Below are 16044 nucleotides of genomic sequence, written 5' to 3' on the forward strand. Positions count from 1 at the left end.
CAGCACTCAGTGATCTCAGCTCAGTAAGCTTAGCTCTTTTAGTGATTTCAGCTTGTAGTAGGGGAGCCCCGGTGCTGGTGCTCCATTAGCACAACACAAATTCAGCTCAGCAGCCTCTAGATGGATTCCTAATGGAATCAAAATTAGCTCTGCTCTTCAACAGTGGAGAGAGGAGGCCGTGCAATTGGTGTTCCAGGCCCTCAAAGGGGACCCCATACCAGGGGCAGACAAGCACACCAAACCCCAAGCTCTCTCATTTCACTGGGTTTTGGCGTCCATGTCCCTTGTCTAGCAAGTGCTACTTAATTGATGTTGAGACATCTCTGGCATAAAGCAGTCTCATAGTTCCTCATTCACATAATCAGGGTGACATCATTTTATTCCTCCTGCCCCAATAACAAAAAAATTGGGGATCCCAGAGCTGTCAAAATAACCATCCCAGGCTGCCGTGGGCAGGGTGGGTGTGCCAATGCAAATACCTGAAATTCCTTTCCACACTCTCCATAATTCACCACCAGATGTCAGGGTAGAGCTCATCCTGACTCTGCTTACACATCAGTTCCACTGGGACTCCATATTCTCCTGACTGATCGTGCTGGGGGCTTTGCCTGTCTCCTGCCCTCAGGACCCTGAGCTACCACCATCACGTGGGAACCCCAACTAGTTCAAGCTTCAGGGAACGGTGAGATCCCCCTTCTCTTTCTCTCTCTCTCTCTTTTCCTTTCTACCTTAGGTATTAACCTGTAATAATGTAGGTTATATTGGTCTAGCCCTCCTTATGTAGTTATCACTATTATTCAATAAATAACTTTTATGGTTAAGTTGGTTGCTTCTCTCTGTCTTGCTGAACTTTACTCTTTTGTGTTTTTATTTCCCCCCATTCACTCTGCAGCAACGCTTCTTTTACCTAAGCTACAGATCCCTGCAGCACCCACTATACTGTGGGGTTTGCTCACCAGGTAGGTTACTGCCAGTACAATTGTGATGTGAGATTGGGGATGGAGACGTGCTGAATCTGGGACACATAAGGGTAACAGCTTGAAAGTGCTGCTTGACCCAGTCCATGGAGCCCAGGGGCAGATAAGGAGATGTAGCTTGAAAGTGGTGCTTCATCCAGCCCAGTGAGTCCCCAGAGCTCAGCCACGGCCCCCATAGCCCAGACACTCACAACTCCCTTCCCCCTAGCCCAGCCGCGGCCCCCATAGCCCGCTGGCCTAGACACACACCAGAGCCCAGAGATCCACAGGGAGAAACAGCCTGAAGCTGGATTTCCTGTTCACCACCCTCTCCTTCCTTCAGGGCATGCTGGGAACTGCAGCTCCTGGGAACCCTCCAGTTCCCTCCCCATCCCCCCGGCTTTGTCCTGTATTTGTGAGATGGGCTCTGAGGGTCCAATGGCCCCTAGTGGCAGCCAACTTCTCTGCAGCCCATTTCTGTGGGGGGAAAAGGAAATTCTGCTCACCCAACATTGATTTCTGCAAAATTCTGCATGGCGCAGTGGCGCAGAATTCCCATAGAAGTAATCAGGATATGCTACGTTCTGCTGCACGTGACTCATACAATAAGGAGAACAACATTTCATCACCCCACCTCCAAGAATTACATGACATTTAACCCAAAACATCCAAACTTGATCACATTGACAAAGCAGGGCTGTCTGCTGAGCACACTGGAAAAATAGGCGTGTCTATGGAAATGTAGTCTGCTCCTCAGCTCCCCCAGTCTATACATAGGTGGCTGGGCATTCAGGGTCACTATGGAATGAGGTAGCCAATCCCCATGAGGTGCTGGGTGGGCAGAGTCATGGAATGACATAGACAGTCCCTTCAATTCTCTGCAAGTACAATAATCTCCTAGGTTGGTGGAGAGTGTCCCCAGTGAAATCCCTGCCCCTTTTGGCTCTGTCCAGCCAGGACTAACATGCTATAATGGCTAGGGAGGGGTCACTGACATTATCTTCCTTATTGGTCTCGCCACAGCACAAAGGTCCTATGGAACAGAGGCTTCTTAGAAAGTAAGTATGCCCAGTGGTCTGTGATGGGATGTTAGATGGGTTGGGATCTGAGTTGCTACAGAGAATTCTTTCCTGGGTGCTGGCTGGTGAGTCTTGCCCACATGCTCAGGGTTTAACTGATCGCCATATTTGGGGTCAGGAAGGAATTTTCCTCCAGGGCAGATTGGCAGAGGCATGCTGGGAACTGCAGCTCCTGGAAACCCTCCAGTTCCCTCCCCAGCCTTCCTCTGCAGCATGGGGCACAGGTCACTTGCTGGGGGATTCTCTGCAGCTTGAGGTCTTCAAATCACAATTTGAGGACTTCAATAACTCAGACATAGATTAGGGGTTTGTTACAGGAGTGGGTGGGTGAGATTCTGTGGCCTGCATTGTGCAGGAGGTCAGACTAGATGATCATAATGGTCCCTTCTGACCTTAAAGTCTATGAATCTATAACCCTTGCCCCCTAGTGCTGCTGGGACTCACTCAGGAGTTATAGGGCATGGGACTTCAGTTGTGTGACGGTGATTTGCATCAGCATGGGGGATCTGGCCCTTTGACTCCACTTGAGATGCCCCAATTGACACCAGGTGGAACCTGAGTTCATTTCCCAGGTGCACCATGCACACACACACACACACACACACACACACACACCACACAATAGTTTTAGGGTGGGGTAGTTTATTTATTGATTTATTTTGCAGAGCACAAGCTGAGTCCAGGGCTGGATGTCATTCAGGCGACCCCAGTCGCATGTGTGCTCTAAGCTGCAATTTCCTGGTTTCACATGCACACCCTTCGGTGCGCTCCAGCTCAGACTGCCCCGTCAGGAGCCTGGCTGGGTGCTGCCACCCAGCCTGCACGCTGGTCCTCCCCATGAGGTGATAAATGCACAGGCACTCAGGAGAGATGGGTGATGGTAGCAGAAAGAAGCAAGACAAGGAGAGTTGCACAACAGTCTGGATGCAGGAGGCCAGTGAAATGCAAGGCAGATGTAGTGGTGAATGGGTCATATGGGAGCATAAGGAATGGTTCAGAACTTGGGCTAACAGACCAACCCATCATTGCTAAGGAGGGGGACAGGTAACCCCTGGTATGAACAGGTAACAATGCAATGGAAGTGCACTTTGCTGGTCACATCGAGACATACCATGATGTACCAGAGGCAATGTACCCCCGAAGCCCCTCAGCAAGGGCAGGGGGAGAGGTGAGCGGGAAGAGAAGGTGCTCACCCATGGAACACGTCAAAGCCTGGGAATGCCACTAGGACAATGAAGGATCCAATTATTTTTCTTCTACTCTTTTTAACTATGAATAAACCTGAGGTCCAAGCTCAGTGCACAGGCCCACTTAGAAGCCATTGAGCTTGATCCTGTCAGCAACAGCAGTGGGGATGTACTGCCCCCAGCACGATGCAAGCTCCGCCTAGGAATGCTTGGGAAGGTGGGGGGAGAGGGGCTGTGGGGCGGGTGGCTGGACACGTTCTTGGATGCCAGAGATGATTCTTCTTCCTGCTGAATTGGAAAGTTTTGCTGCCCCGCTGTTTAGCACCCATAGGATCACAGCACACACCCTAACGGAGCGTTTAGTTTGCTTAGGGCATGACAAATGACATGGTATGGCTCTGAATACTTCTTTGATCTTGGTTATAATTAGCACCATTAACGTGAGTGACATTGTTGTTCATCATGAAAATAATAAAAAAAAAAATCAGCTTCAAACTTTGGTTAAAAAAGAGACAGTCCAGAGGGCAGTTTGTACCCACCGCTCTGGGCCTGCTTACAGCCATAGAGTGGCAAGAGAACAAAACAAACCAAGGAATATCATGGGTGTGTGTATTGGCGACGGAGAACGTGCGCATTCTCCTGAACTAACATATCCACCTAATGAACCTGTCGAAGAAGCCGGGTTGGGAGAGGCTGACATAGTCCTTCTCCCGGAAGATGGCAGCTCGGTCCCCTAGGCCAATCTTCAGCAGGACATCCATGTTCACATCACTCCCCAGGGCCACCACTGTGGGCATGACGTCCTGCTTCTTCATGGAGTTGATGGCCTCATTGAGATTCTTGCTGCCCGTGATGCCGTCGGTGATGAAGACGAAGGAGAGCTCGGCATTGCGCCGGGCAGCCCTCTGCTGGTTCTGCGGGTTGATGACGATGTTGTTGATGGCATGGATGATGGCCGAGCCGATGTTGGAGGAGGAGTCCAGGTACTTGATATTGGACAGGGCCTCTGAGATGTAGGTCATGTTGTATGTCAGGGGGAAGATCACCTCCTGCTCTCTTTCGCTGCCATACTGCAGGAGGGCGATCCGCGCATTCATGTTGTCGTTGTCACCCCTGGCCAGCGTGAGGCGGTTGGACACCTCCTCCACAAAGTGGTGGGCCCTGCGGAAGTTCACCTCGCCAGTTCGTTCCGAGCCATCCAGCAGGAAGACGATGTCGACAGGGCGCTGTGTGCACTGAGCCACCGCCAGCTCTGTGGGCAGAGGGAAAACAGTCACATCGAGCCTGGGGAAAAGGAGCCAGAGGAGGGCTCCACCATTTCCTCACACTGCCTAGGTTGGATGAGAGTAGTGTGTTTGTGGGGGCAACCCCCGCTGCTTCCCTGGAGCCCCAACCCTCTCCTCTGGGACTCCAATGCAATGGTGCAGTGGGAGGCCACTGGCTCTGCAGCCACCCCAGCCTCTCTGGTGGCAGCCCCTGGCGTGGGGGACAGGCCAGCACACAGGCTGGCAGACAAAGGCCAGGAAGCCCTCTCCTTGCCACGGTCCAGTGGAAGGAGAAGCCCCAATCAGTGTCAGAACAGGCGAAGAGGGGGCTGACTCTCTGCCCTTGCCCGGTCCGCTGCTCCCCGGCAGCTGTCTTGTGAACCCAGTGGTCTGGCCATTCCCTGGGGCACTGCGCTGCCTGGGGGAACAGCTGTTCTGCCGGGGGTGTCTTCGCTGAGCTCCTCTCAGAGCCCCAGCACCCTCAGGCCGGGGCTGTTGGAAGGGGGAGAGTATAACAAAGCCTTGTAGGGTTTCCCTGACCGCTCCCCCCTGCCAAGCCCCTCTGTCCCAGGGCTGAGAGCTGCCACCAGTCAGTTCCAGCAGGGATCCTGCCCCAGAGCAGTGAGACCAGGAGAGCTGCAGGCACCTACCGATCGTAGGCGCAAGGGATGAAGCCATGGGGGAAAAGGCTGTTTAGACTCTGCCTGGCCTGTCCTCAACAAGTGGATTTTCCATTGTGCCAGGCCAGGCCCCTGAGCCCAGCTGCTGGCTGAGCAGGGTGCAGAGCGCTCGGTCCCAGAGGTGGGGCTAGGGCCAGCGTCAGAAAGGGGCTCACCCGTCACTCACCTCAGCCCTGTGCTGTAGCCCGCAGCAGAGAGGTCAGCCTAAGCCTCCTGCCACCCCGTTCAATGGCCGGGCACCCTCAGAGCCGGTTGGAACATGGGCGTGCTCCCTGCCTGGCATGGAGGGGTGCATCTGCGGGCTTCAGGCCCATTCACATCACACCCCCACACCGGCTCCACTCTCAGGGCAGCCGTGGGTGCGGCTGCCCTTTCAGTCAGGGGGATCATGCACCTGCCTGTGTGGGGATGAGCTGCCTCCGAGATCCCTGCTTGGCATGGCCTGATTTCAGGTGAGGGAGGGAAGGGCCCCCCTAGGCAGGAGGCTCCCCCAAGGTGGGGCAGGGGAAGCAGATCTAGACAAGCCCCCCTCAGCGTTAGTAGTCCCTGGCGTCACGCTGCCACCCATCATTTGTCTTCCTAGCTGCCAGCCAGGCTGAGGGTGCAGCCAGAGGTCGGGCCGATGTTCCTCCTCCCCCGTGAAGGATGGGGGCTGCTACCATCCACTACCCCGCTGGGACTGACAGGAGGGCTGCCAATAAGCTCTGCAAATCTGCCACTCCCATACTGGGAAAGGAGCATCCCTGAGGCCTGCAATAGCCAGCCCCAGGCCGGCAGCCTGTGCTCTTCACAGCCTGCTGCAACTGCAGTACGGGTCCATCCCCTGCAGCGTACAGAGCGAGGAGGCTACGGCTGCTCCAGGAGCGAGGCGCTGGGCAGCGTGTGGTGCAGGTCGAAAGGAGACAATGGGTAAAGCAGATCAACTGAACAAGCACCACCAGTGCTTTGCTGCGGATAACCCGGCCTGTGCCATGCACACTGACACACCCCTAACACCTGATTTTACAGACGGGGAATTCTGAGCTCTGACAGAACCACCCACTGCCCAGTTCGCAATTCCATCCATGTCTTTTTATTGTTTCCCTTCAATGAAGAGCCCCCGCAGCCAGGGAATCCCTTTGCCATTTCAGGGTGGGCAATCTCACGGCAACCTCCTACCCTTCCCCCGCTTGCAACTCCCTCCCCACGAGATCATCTGTCCCCTCAATCCCCCCACCTGTCCGCTGTGCCGCGAGACAGAGGGAAAGACGTGGATTCCACGCCAGAGCCTGCCTGGGGGCTGCTAGGGTTCTCCAGGCTCCATCCCCACTCACTGGCTCAGAACTGCGCAGAGATCCTGAGACTGCCCTCGGAGATACTGTTCTCGTGTTCTGGGGACTTAGATTTCTGCTGATTTGTTTTAATCCTTTTCTGGGCGAGCTCTGCCAAGGAAACCAAACAACTAGCCGCAACCTGAGGGGGAGGAGGATAAACTCACCTGGCTAAAACAAACTAAACTGTATTGACTTAGGAGCCGGTTCAGCAAAACACGTCAGGCCTCAGGCAGCCCTGCAGAGCCAGACGGGATTCCTCCTGTGCCAACACTTATGTGTCGTTAGCTCAGGCCAAAGCAGCAACAATGCTCTGAGTTTAGTGCTTCTCAGCTGCACCCCAGCAAGCGAAAGCCACAGGCTATCTTTGCTGTCGCACACCAAAATGGTGGTGGTGTGTGTGAGGGGTTGTTCACTTCACCCCACCGTACCTATGGTGATTACAGCTAGAGACGAACAAATGGAGTCAGCTGCTGGTAGGACCTCGCCCTGCTCCCAACCCTTGCCCAAAGCTCAAGCCAAGCCAAGCCATTCGAAAGCCTGGCCGAGCGTTGTCAGCCCTTTGCTCAATGTTTGCCAGCCCTGGGATTCTCTGAGCTCCCTCCCACTGGGTAGGCTGGCAGCAAAAGCAGAACATTTCTGAGGTTTGCAGACTCCCAGTTCCAGCTCCTGGCCCAGTCTAGCGCTCTGGCAAATGTACCCGCTTCAGGCCCTCGAAAGCAGACAGCATTATAGCCCAAACATCATTGCACGATGGAAGGCTGAGTCCAGTTCTGTGTATTTTCATCTGCATAGTAACTAATGACATGCACAAGACAGCTGAAGTCATCGCAATGAAGCAAACTCAATGTCAGGGGGCTAGCAGAATTCACCCACCAGAACCTAATAAGTACGGAACCCCCGTACTCTTTGGTCTGCTCTTCTGTAGCTATGGGGGAGAGTTTTGGAAGCACAGGCAGCAGCATGGTGCCCAACTCTCTTTCAAAGTCAATGGGAGTTAGGTGCCTTTGAAACTCTCCCCATGTGGTCCCTTGGAGCGGGTTATAATGACCATGGCTCACATGATGGGACTGTAATGTCTCTGAATCGCATACAGAGCTGGTTAGAAACTTCCCAGGCACAGAACTACAGCATATTTACACCTATTGCCTTACACGTGTATGGTACATTATTATACTTCAGAACGGCGCGGGCACTGGGTAACAGCTTTTAGCTCCTTGTTCCGACATGTGCTGTATTTTCCTGCCTAGGACTATGCATGTGGCTTGTAGGACAGCGAGAAGAGCAAGTCCAGTATGACACGACATGCAGGCAGAATGACAATCAGACAAAGACACATGGCACGTGTTGAGACTAGGGCGTTTTCCAGCAAAGGCCAAGGGAGACACAAAGGGGGCCCACCCCGAACTGCTCGCACTGCTGTCTTTTCTTTAATAGCACAGGTTACAGCGCAAGTTGAGTGATTAAACATTGTGATTATAGCAAAGGGGGTAGCGTGCTGGGGCTTCTTGTTTGGGAGCCTGGCCTCTCTCGGGGCTGGCATAACCCCAGGAAAGCCCGGTTAGTTAACACAAAAAGAGAACACAGGCACAGGAGAAAATGAGGACAATCAGAACAAAAGGTACGTAGGAAAAGACACGTTAGCACACATCCCTACACCCATCGCTGAGAAAGGGCTCACTCTGGCCCTCAGGTACACATCAGCAAGCAGCTTCCCTGCTTCCGCCACGGAGCCCAGGGGAGCTATTTGACACGCTAGCCTGTCATTGCGGGCTTGGCATGTTTAGAAGGCCAGAATAAGAGTCTCTCTTCAGGACAGGACAGCTCCTCTGCAAGCACCCAATGTTCCCTTAAAAAGTGCTGCAGAGATAGTGGGTGAAGCAGGAGCATCTCTCCTGGTTTCTGGGAAGATGCACATGCTGCTCTGGCAGCCACGCTGGAGAGAATCACCCCTGCCACTGGCTGGGAGCCACCAAGCTTCTCTCGGCTCCTGCTAAGCTCAATGCGTCCATCATGGGACCCAGTCCTCCGGGGAATTCTCTAGAGGCACTGTTTACAGGGAACATTGCTTTTCCCAAGAGCGCCTGCTCCAGCTCAGCAGCCATTCCTTGTACAGTGTCCCTAGTGCAAAGCTCAGCAGAGCCCCAGCACGGTTTCTGGATCCCCCACAATTTCACTGTGCACTATTTTAAAAGTGTCAATGAACAGGTCAATCCACTCCTGCCGCTCATGTCCAGAGGCAAACTTGGCGTTCTCGGCGGTATAGGCCAAAGTGGCCACCAGCTGGCTGTACATGCCGGGGTCCTGGATTTCCCGCGTAGAGTTTAGGAACTGGGCGATTGACTCTTTGGTGTAGGGGAAATGTATCTTGACCTCCTCTTCCATGGGGCGGAAAATAAGTGGGTTTGCATTCCCAGGGTTCCTGCCATCTGCAAGTGAGCGTCAAAAGAATATTTTCAGCTCGCTAGCACCGCTGCTCAGTTCTCTTACGTACCCTGCACTGTAGGAACGACAGCCAGCACGGGAGGGAGAAGCAAAGACCAAAGCCTGGAAGCTCCGCTGCAGCCCTGTCTCACAAAGTGAAGGGAGAGCTGCTAGTTGCCTCCCATGGGGTTCGGATTGGGCCTTTAGACAGTACTCGCAAGAGGGTTTGCAGTAAATGTATGAAGCGTCTATACAGCTATTGATGCATGTCTCCTCCTTCCTCCTGCACCTCCCGCTATGGGGAGAGCTGCTGAAGAAGGAAACTGTCCGACCTCCCTCTGAGCAAGGGGTCAGCTGGCCAGGTTGTTTCTGGGCAGCTGTCAGAGCATTTCCAGGGCCAACCCATGCAGAACTCAACTGAGTGCACTGGGGCACAGCCACGGGCAGCTAACGAGGCTTCCATGAGAAACCACCCCATGAACACAGGCCACATTCCTGCACTGCACTGAGCCTGCTCCCTGAAACTTCAAGCAGCGCTCGTCTGAGGTGGCCGGTTGCCTGGGTTAGAAGGGGCCCCCCAGACCCACAGAGTTTAACATGGTTTCCACCCCAGCCTTTACCTCAGCTCAGGTGGGCTCTGTGCTCAGCCCCACATGCTGAGCATGGGCCCCAAAGCAATAAATACATTGTTCTCCAGCAAGCGCAGCCCTGTGCAGGGCCACCGGGGGTGGGGGGCAAGTGGGGCAATTTGCCCCAGGCCCTGGGCCCCGCAGGGGCCCCGCGAGCCACTCCGGGTTTTCAGCGGCACTTCGGTGGCGGGCACCACCCAGTGAGTACAAGCGCCACAGCTCTACTGCCACCACTTCATTCTTTGGCAGCAATTTGGCGGCGGGTCCTTCCCTCCGAGAGGGACCTGCTGCCGAAGACCCGGCCCTGCCCCAGACCCCCTGAATCCTCTGGGCGGCCCTGGCTGGCTCCATGGGCTGCCTCCTCTGGCTGATGTACCCTGAGGGCAGTATGTGGCTAGGCTCCTACAGGGCTGGCGCCGCCATGCCGAGGGGCTGTGCGCAGGCCGGCCTACCACTTTGGAGACCTGAGTGTAGAGACATGTTTGTGGAAGATTATAATTTTGAGACACTCCCTCATAGGGGACAGTAGGATGAATACAGGAATTTAGAGAGGTGCCCTGGAAGTGGGGGCGGAGAACCCAAGTGTAGGTGTGCCCAGACCTCTCCAGTTTGTTTGATTGAAAGTTTTATGCCTCTCTCATTCCCTGGCTGGTTGTTTAATGAACCCTAGGATCAGTACAGGGCGTGAGAAGTGCCCTCACTGCCAGGTTAACTCCTGTGTTTGAAACGGAAAGCAGAGGCAAGGGGAGCAGGTGGAGGAGCAAACAGTGAAGAACCAAGGCCTGTGTATGTATTTTATGAGCACAACAATAGCTCGACTAGCTTAAGAAGGGGATAAGAAGCCAGAAATGGATCTGTTGCAACCTCCATCTAGTCTGTCATTGTCCAGCAAAGTTGCAGAGAACTGGAAAAAATTCAGACAGAGATTCAGGCAGTTGAGAAAAGTGATAAAGTGAAATCATCAATCTTTCTGCATGTTGCTGGAGAGGAAGCGTTGGATAGTTATAACGACTTTAAGTTTGGAGACGGTGGAAGTATGAGGTTAAGTAAAATACTGACTACATTTGAGGAACGATGCAAGACAAAAAGGAATGAGACCTCTGAGAGAGACATTTTTACATGCATGCCAAAACACCCAAACGAAACCAAACCAAACCAACGAAAAAGCCCATGAGGACACTAATAGCCATATGTCACAGAATTAAGGAAACTTTGTTATCTCTGACCAGAGACTCTGTCCGCTCACCACATTGTCTTTAATGCCCCCAATGATTCTAAGAGAGAGACTTCTCTGTGAAGGAGACTTAACTTTGGAAAAACCTCTCCAGATATACAGGGCAGCAGAAACTGTGAAAGCACAAGCCAGAGAGCTGAATTCACCAGAAGGGGTTCCCCATGTACTAACCAGAAGGGGTTCCCCCATGTACTAAGTACAAAGGCAGCTAGCCAGAATAGGTCCAATCAAAGAGTGGAACCACTTGCTATGAAAACCACTTCTATCTGAAGGCTGGGTACAGACGGTCACGTGGAAGTTGTGGATCACAGAATGGCCCCAGACAGTTGGGAAACTGTCATAAATGTGGAGAAAATAATCATTTTGAAAAATGCTGCAGATCCCAACTGCACAAAAGTCAAGTGCATTCAGTTAAAGACAAGCTGGCTGAGGAGTTTTTCCACAGGCATGCTGGGATCTAGCAAGCCTGATGAGAGGGACTGGATACTGACTATGACAGTGAATGGAGCAATTGTTCCACTGAAACAGGACCCAGGAGCTCAGGTTAATATTCTGTCCGGACAAGATTATGAGAGACTAAAAATAAGACCAGAACTGGGACCAACAAAAATAAAAGTCACTGGTTTTTCTGGAACAAATATACCAGTGAAGGGGATGTGAACTGATAGCATCAACCATAAAAACAACATGTACAGGCTCCCTTTCATTGTAGTGCCAAAGGAGGAGACACCAACTTTAGGCCTGGCTGCATGTGAGAAACTCAGTCTGTAAAACTACCAGATCAGTAGTTCTCTCTCTACAAGATCACACTGAATTTGATGATGAGGCATTCGTTCGGGAATATTGTGACTTGTTTCAAGGGTTGGATTGCTTGCAAGGTGAACACAGAATCCCAGATAAACATGCAAATCTCTCCAGTTGTCCATCCACGCAGAAAGACGCCATTTGTACTCTGTGATAAACTCAAGGCTGAGCTTGCAAGGATGGAAGCAATGAAAGTAATACAAAAAATTGAGGAGCCAGCAGAATGGGTGAGCTCCCTAGTCATTGTGGAGAAAAAGTAACGGACTGTTCTGCATATGCTTAGATCCCAGAGACCTCAACAAGGCTATAAAAAGAGAACATGTCAAACTACCAACCAGAGAAGAGATTATGGCTCAATTTGCAAATGCTCAATATTTTAGTATATTGGATGCATCCTCGGGATTTTGGCAGCTAAAATTAACTAATAAAGCTCAAAACTATGCACATTAAATACCCCAGTTGGAAGATACAGATTCTTATGCTTACCCTTCGGCTTGGCTTCAGCACCAGAAGTGTACCACAAGACCATACAGATGATCTATGGAAACAATGTCGTTGACACCTCAATGGACGACATCATCTAGGACTCAACTAGGGAGGAACATGATTATAGACTTCAGGATGTCCTAGATGCAACTAGAGCTGCAAACCTCAAACTAAATAAGGAGAAATGTGTTCTAGGGGTTACAGAACTGACTTTTGTTGGGGATATTATTTCCAGTGAAGGTGTAAAAACTGATCAGAGGAAGATTTCAGCCATTGAAATGATGCCACGTCCCCACACAAAGAAAGATGTCCAATGGTTCCTGGGAATGGTTAATTGTCTTGGAAAATTCATACCTAATCTATCTCCCAAAGTAGCAGCTTTGAGAAAACTCCTAGAGAATAAAAATCAGGGTGCAGAACAGGAGGAATCATGGGAAGGTTTAAAAACAAACAAACAAACGATACAAAAGCCGGTGTTGAAGTTCTATGCACCAGGATGACCTATTAAAATTTGAGCAAACGCTTCATAGTCTGGGTTAGGTGCAGTGATTCTATAGAAGCATGAGGAATATTGTTGGCAACCAGCGGCATATCCAGCCAAATCACTGACTGAGGTAGAAACCAGATACACACAGATCCAGAAGGAGCTTTTAGAAATATTGTTTGCCGGTGAGAGATTCAATCAGTATATTTATGGCCAGGCAGCGGAAGTTGAAATGGACCACAAGCCCAGGACAGTGTTATTTAGCAAACTGTTAAATGACTGCACCTTAACGATTCAAAGCATGATGATAAAGCTGCAAAAGTATGATTTGGTTGTGACCTACACTCCCAGTAAATTCATGTTCACTGCAGATGCACTTTCCAGAGCAGTGGCTCCCGCGAAACCAGAGAAGACTTTAGAGATAGAAATGCAAGCCTATGTAGATTTGATTGTGAAGTCAATTCCAATGGCTATCAGGAAACTGCAACAAACAAGAGGGAAAATGGAGAAAGATGAATAATTGGGGATCCTTAAAGACGTGATAATTAAAGCATGGCCTGAAGAAATAAGCGGTTGCTGTCCAAGTATAAGAGACTATTGGAAGTGCAGACATGAACTTTCTGTGATAGATGGGGTGGTTTTCAAGGGCAGTAAGGCTGTAATTCCAGTGAGCTTCTGAAAAGAAATGCCGGAGAAGATCCACGAGTGTCATTTAGGAATTGAGAAGTGCAAACACTGAGCACGAGGGGTGCTGTATTGGCTGCGGATCAACCATGACATTACTAATGTGGTAGGAAGCTGCTTTTCATGCTTGAAGAAGCCAAGCCAACAGGCAGAGCCACTGAGACCTCACCCAGTTCCACAAAGGCCTCATGACTTATTTACCTGGCAATCAAAGGATTATTTAATAGTCACCAATTAGTCTCTATTGCCAGAAATGTGCATGCTGCACAGTACTAATAGTAAATCAGTGATAGCCGGCATGAAGGTATCACGGAGTCCCCGGGTGATGCTCTGGACCTGCTCCCCACAAAGCCAGTCAGAACTTTGGGGAGCCTCCTTTCCCTTGGAGCAGCCTGTCTTCAGGGCAAGAAGCTCATACGGCTTCACCTCCTGGGTCTCTCCTTGGAGCATTCAGCATCCTCTGCCCCTCCGTGCGCTTCCCACAGCGAGTCCGCCCAGGCGGGGTCCTGGGGAAGCCACAGGGTCCTGCCCCACAACTTCGCAGTCAGATGTGAGACTCAGCCAGCCAGTAAAACAGAGGTTTATTAGATGACAGGAACACGGTCTAAAACAGAGCTTGTAGGTACAGAGAATAGGACCTCTCAGCCAGGTCCATTCTGGGGCCCAGCGAGGCAGATAACCCCGTCTGCCCTCACTTCCCATCCCCAGCCAGCTCCAAACTGAAACCCCCTCCAGCCCCTCCTTTCTGGCCTTTGTCTCTTTCCCAAGTCAGGAGGTCACCTGATCTCTTTGTTCACCTTTAGCTATTCCCTTGCAGGGGGGGAAGGACCCAAGCATTTGTTGCCAGGATACAGAGTGTCGGCCATTTATGCACACTGGAGACTTAAGAAATGCATAGGGGAAACTGAGGCACCCACACAGTATTCGGAGGAAACATTAAGAACAGTCCCACTTCGTCACGAAGGGAATCTTCTCCAGACATGGAATTCCAGATGAAGTCTTTAGTGATAATGAGCTGCAGATTTTAGCCAATTTGCCCTAGATTAGGATTTTCATCACAAAACATCGAGTCCGAATTACCCCCAATCAAATGGACTTGTGGAAAAGTCTCTACAAACAGTAAAGGATCTTATGAAAAAGATTTTTGCCAGTGGGGTGATTGGTGTAAAGTGTTATTGGTTTACCGAAGTGCACCTCTGGAGAATGACTTTCCTCCAGCTGAGCTGTTAATGGGAAGAAGGCTAAGATCTAATGTACCAACCACTGATAACTTGCTAAAATCTCATATCAATGAAACCATATGAAAATGAAAGAAAAGCAGAAGTGGAAGCAGAAATCTAATTTTGACAAAAGGGCCAGTGATCTCCCATCTCTTAACCCAGGTGATAGCGTGTGCCTGAGGAATCACACCTCTGATACTTGGAGCCAAAGGAGTTCCATTAACGAACAACTGTGTCCAAGGTCTTATGTAGTCGGATAGCCAGGGGGACACATTTTGGCATAACTGAAGGGATCTATGAGTAATCCCAGAAAGTTCCACCACACTGACAGCTGAGGTGGACTCTGGCATTTCCCATCTGACTGATCCTTTATCATTAACAGAGAAAGGAGAAACTGTCAAGGAACAAGAGAACAACTCAGACTCTAATGAAAGAAAAGACTGATATTGAGAAGATTGGAGAGGGAGTCCTGAAAGACTCAGACATGCTAACCTGCCTGGAGAAGGGGTAGTTGAGAAAAGTGAGTGGTGAAGACTCACTCCAGAGTGGTGTGCTGGTAACCGCTCCTCTCTAGGGAGAGGACACACTGGATTTATGGAAACATACTAGATGGGTTGAGAATTTAATGCATGTGTTACTAGATAGTTGTTAGCTGTTAATAGATATGTATATAAAGAGTTAATTTTTGTTTTCCGTTAAGAGGGACGATATAGAGACATGTTTGTGGAAGATTATAATTTAGAGATGCTCCATCCTAAGGGACAGTATGATAAATACAGGAATTTAGAGAGGTGCCCGGGAGGCTGGGGTGGAGAACCCAGTGTAGCTGTGCCCAGTACATCACCTCAGATGCTCTTTAGTTTGTTTTATTACAAGTTTTATTTCTTTCTCATTCCCTGGCTGGATGTTTAATGAACCCCAAGATTGTTACACTGAGGCCAATTCCCACCCTGCCACAGACCTGCCTGTGTGACCCTGGGCAAAACACGCAGCCTCTCAGTGCCAGCACCCACCTGCCCAGGGTCTGCCAGCCCTGCCCTGCCCTGCCCTGGGGCAGGGGGGAAGCCATTAGAGAGTGGGAGTGGGTTGAGGCCTGCTGCTGACATGTGCTCTGTAAGACCCAGGGGTTGGTATTAGTGAGGCCCTGGGCCAGGCCTGTCTGCATTTGGCTCCAGGCCCTGGCTGGCCACTGACTCGTCCGAGGGGCGGGTGGCACATACACATCTCACATGCCCCAGGTAACATGCGGCTCCTCAGACCTCAGCACAGACACAGCTTTCAGCTACACGGCAGAGAGGTCAGAGGGGAGCAGAGCCCACTGCATCATTGCAGCCACGTACTACCAAGCCCTCAGCTCGCCTACGCTGCCCGTCGCTGGGCTCCTCTAGCACAGCCTGGCTCCTGCCAGCTTTGGCTACGGCCCAGCTTCCCAGGCCAAACCCGGCTGGACATTGCCAGATGTCACACGCAGCCTGGCAGTGAGCCAGCACAGTGCTGGGGGGCACCTGGGTTCCCCCTAAATCGCACTCACTCCCCAGCCCAGTGGGAATTCCACCCACCCAGAGCAAAGCGACGCCACTCGTCACTGCCAGGCCTACGCCT

The 16044-nt window shown here is 51.3% G+C and overlaps 1 protein-coding gene across 2 annotated transcripts in view; it reads right to left on the reverse strand.

The window, feature by feature from the left end:
- Positions 1-2660: 2660 nt before the first annotated feature.
- The window catches only part of COL6A2 (collagen type VI alpha 2 chain), a 50316-nt gene continuing 36932 nt past the window's right edge, over positions 2661-16044 (reverse strand). Inside the window, exon 28 of one of the 2 annotated variants that reach the window (XM_045033032.1) lies at positions 2661-4474. In XM_045033032.1, the coding sequence (XP_044888967.1) occupies positions 3867-4474 (608 nt within the window). In that variant the 3' untranslated portion in view covers positions 2661-3866. Of the gene's footprint in view, positions 4475-7885; positions 8907-16044 lie in introns of those variants that run through there. The other variant, XM_045033034.1, reaches the window with a different exon arrangement.

The sequence above is a fragment of the Mauremys mutica genome, chromosome 10 (genome assembly GCF_020497125.1).
Source record: "Mauremys mutica isolate MM-2020 ecotype Southern chromosome 10, ASM2049712v1, whole genome shotgun sequence".
Classification (NCBI taxonomy): Eukaryota; Metazoa; Chordata; order Testudines; family Geoemydidae; genus Mauremys; species Mauremys mutica.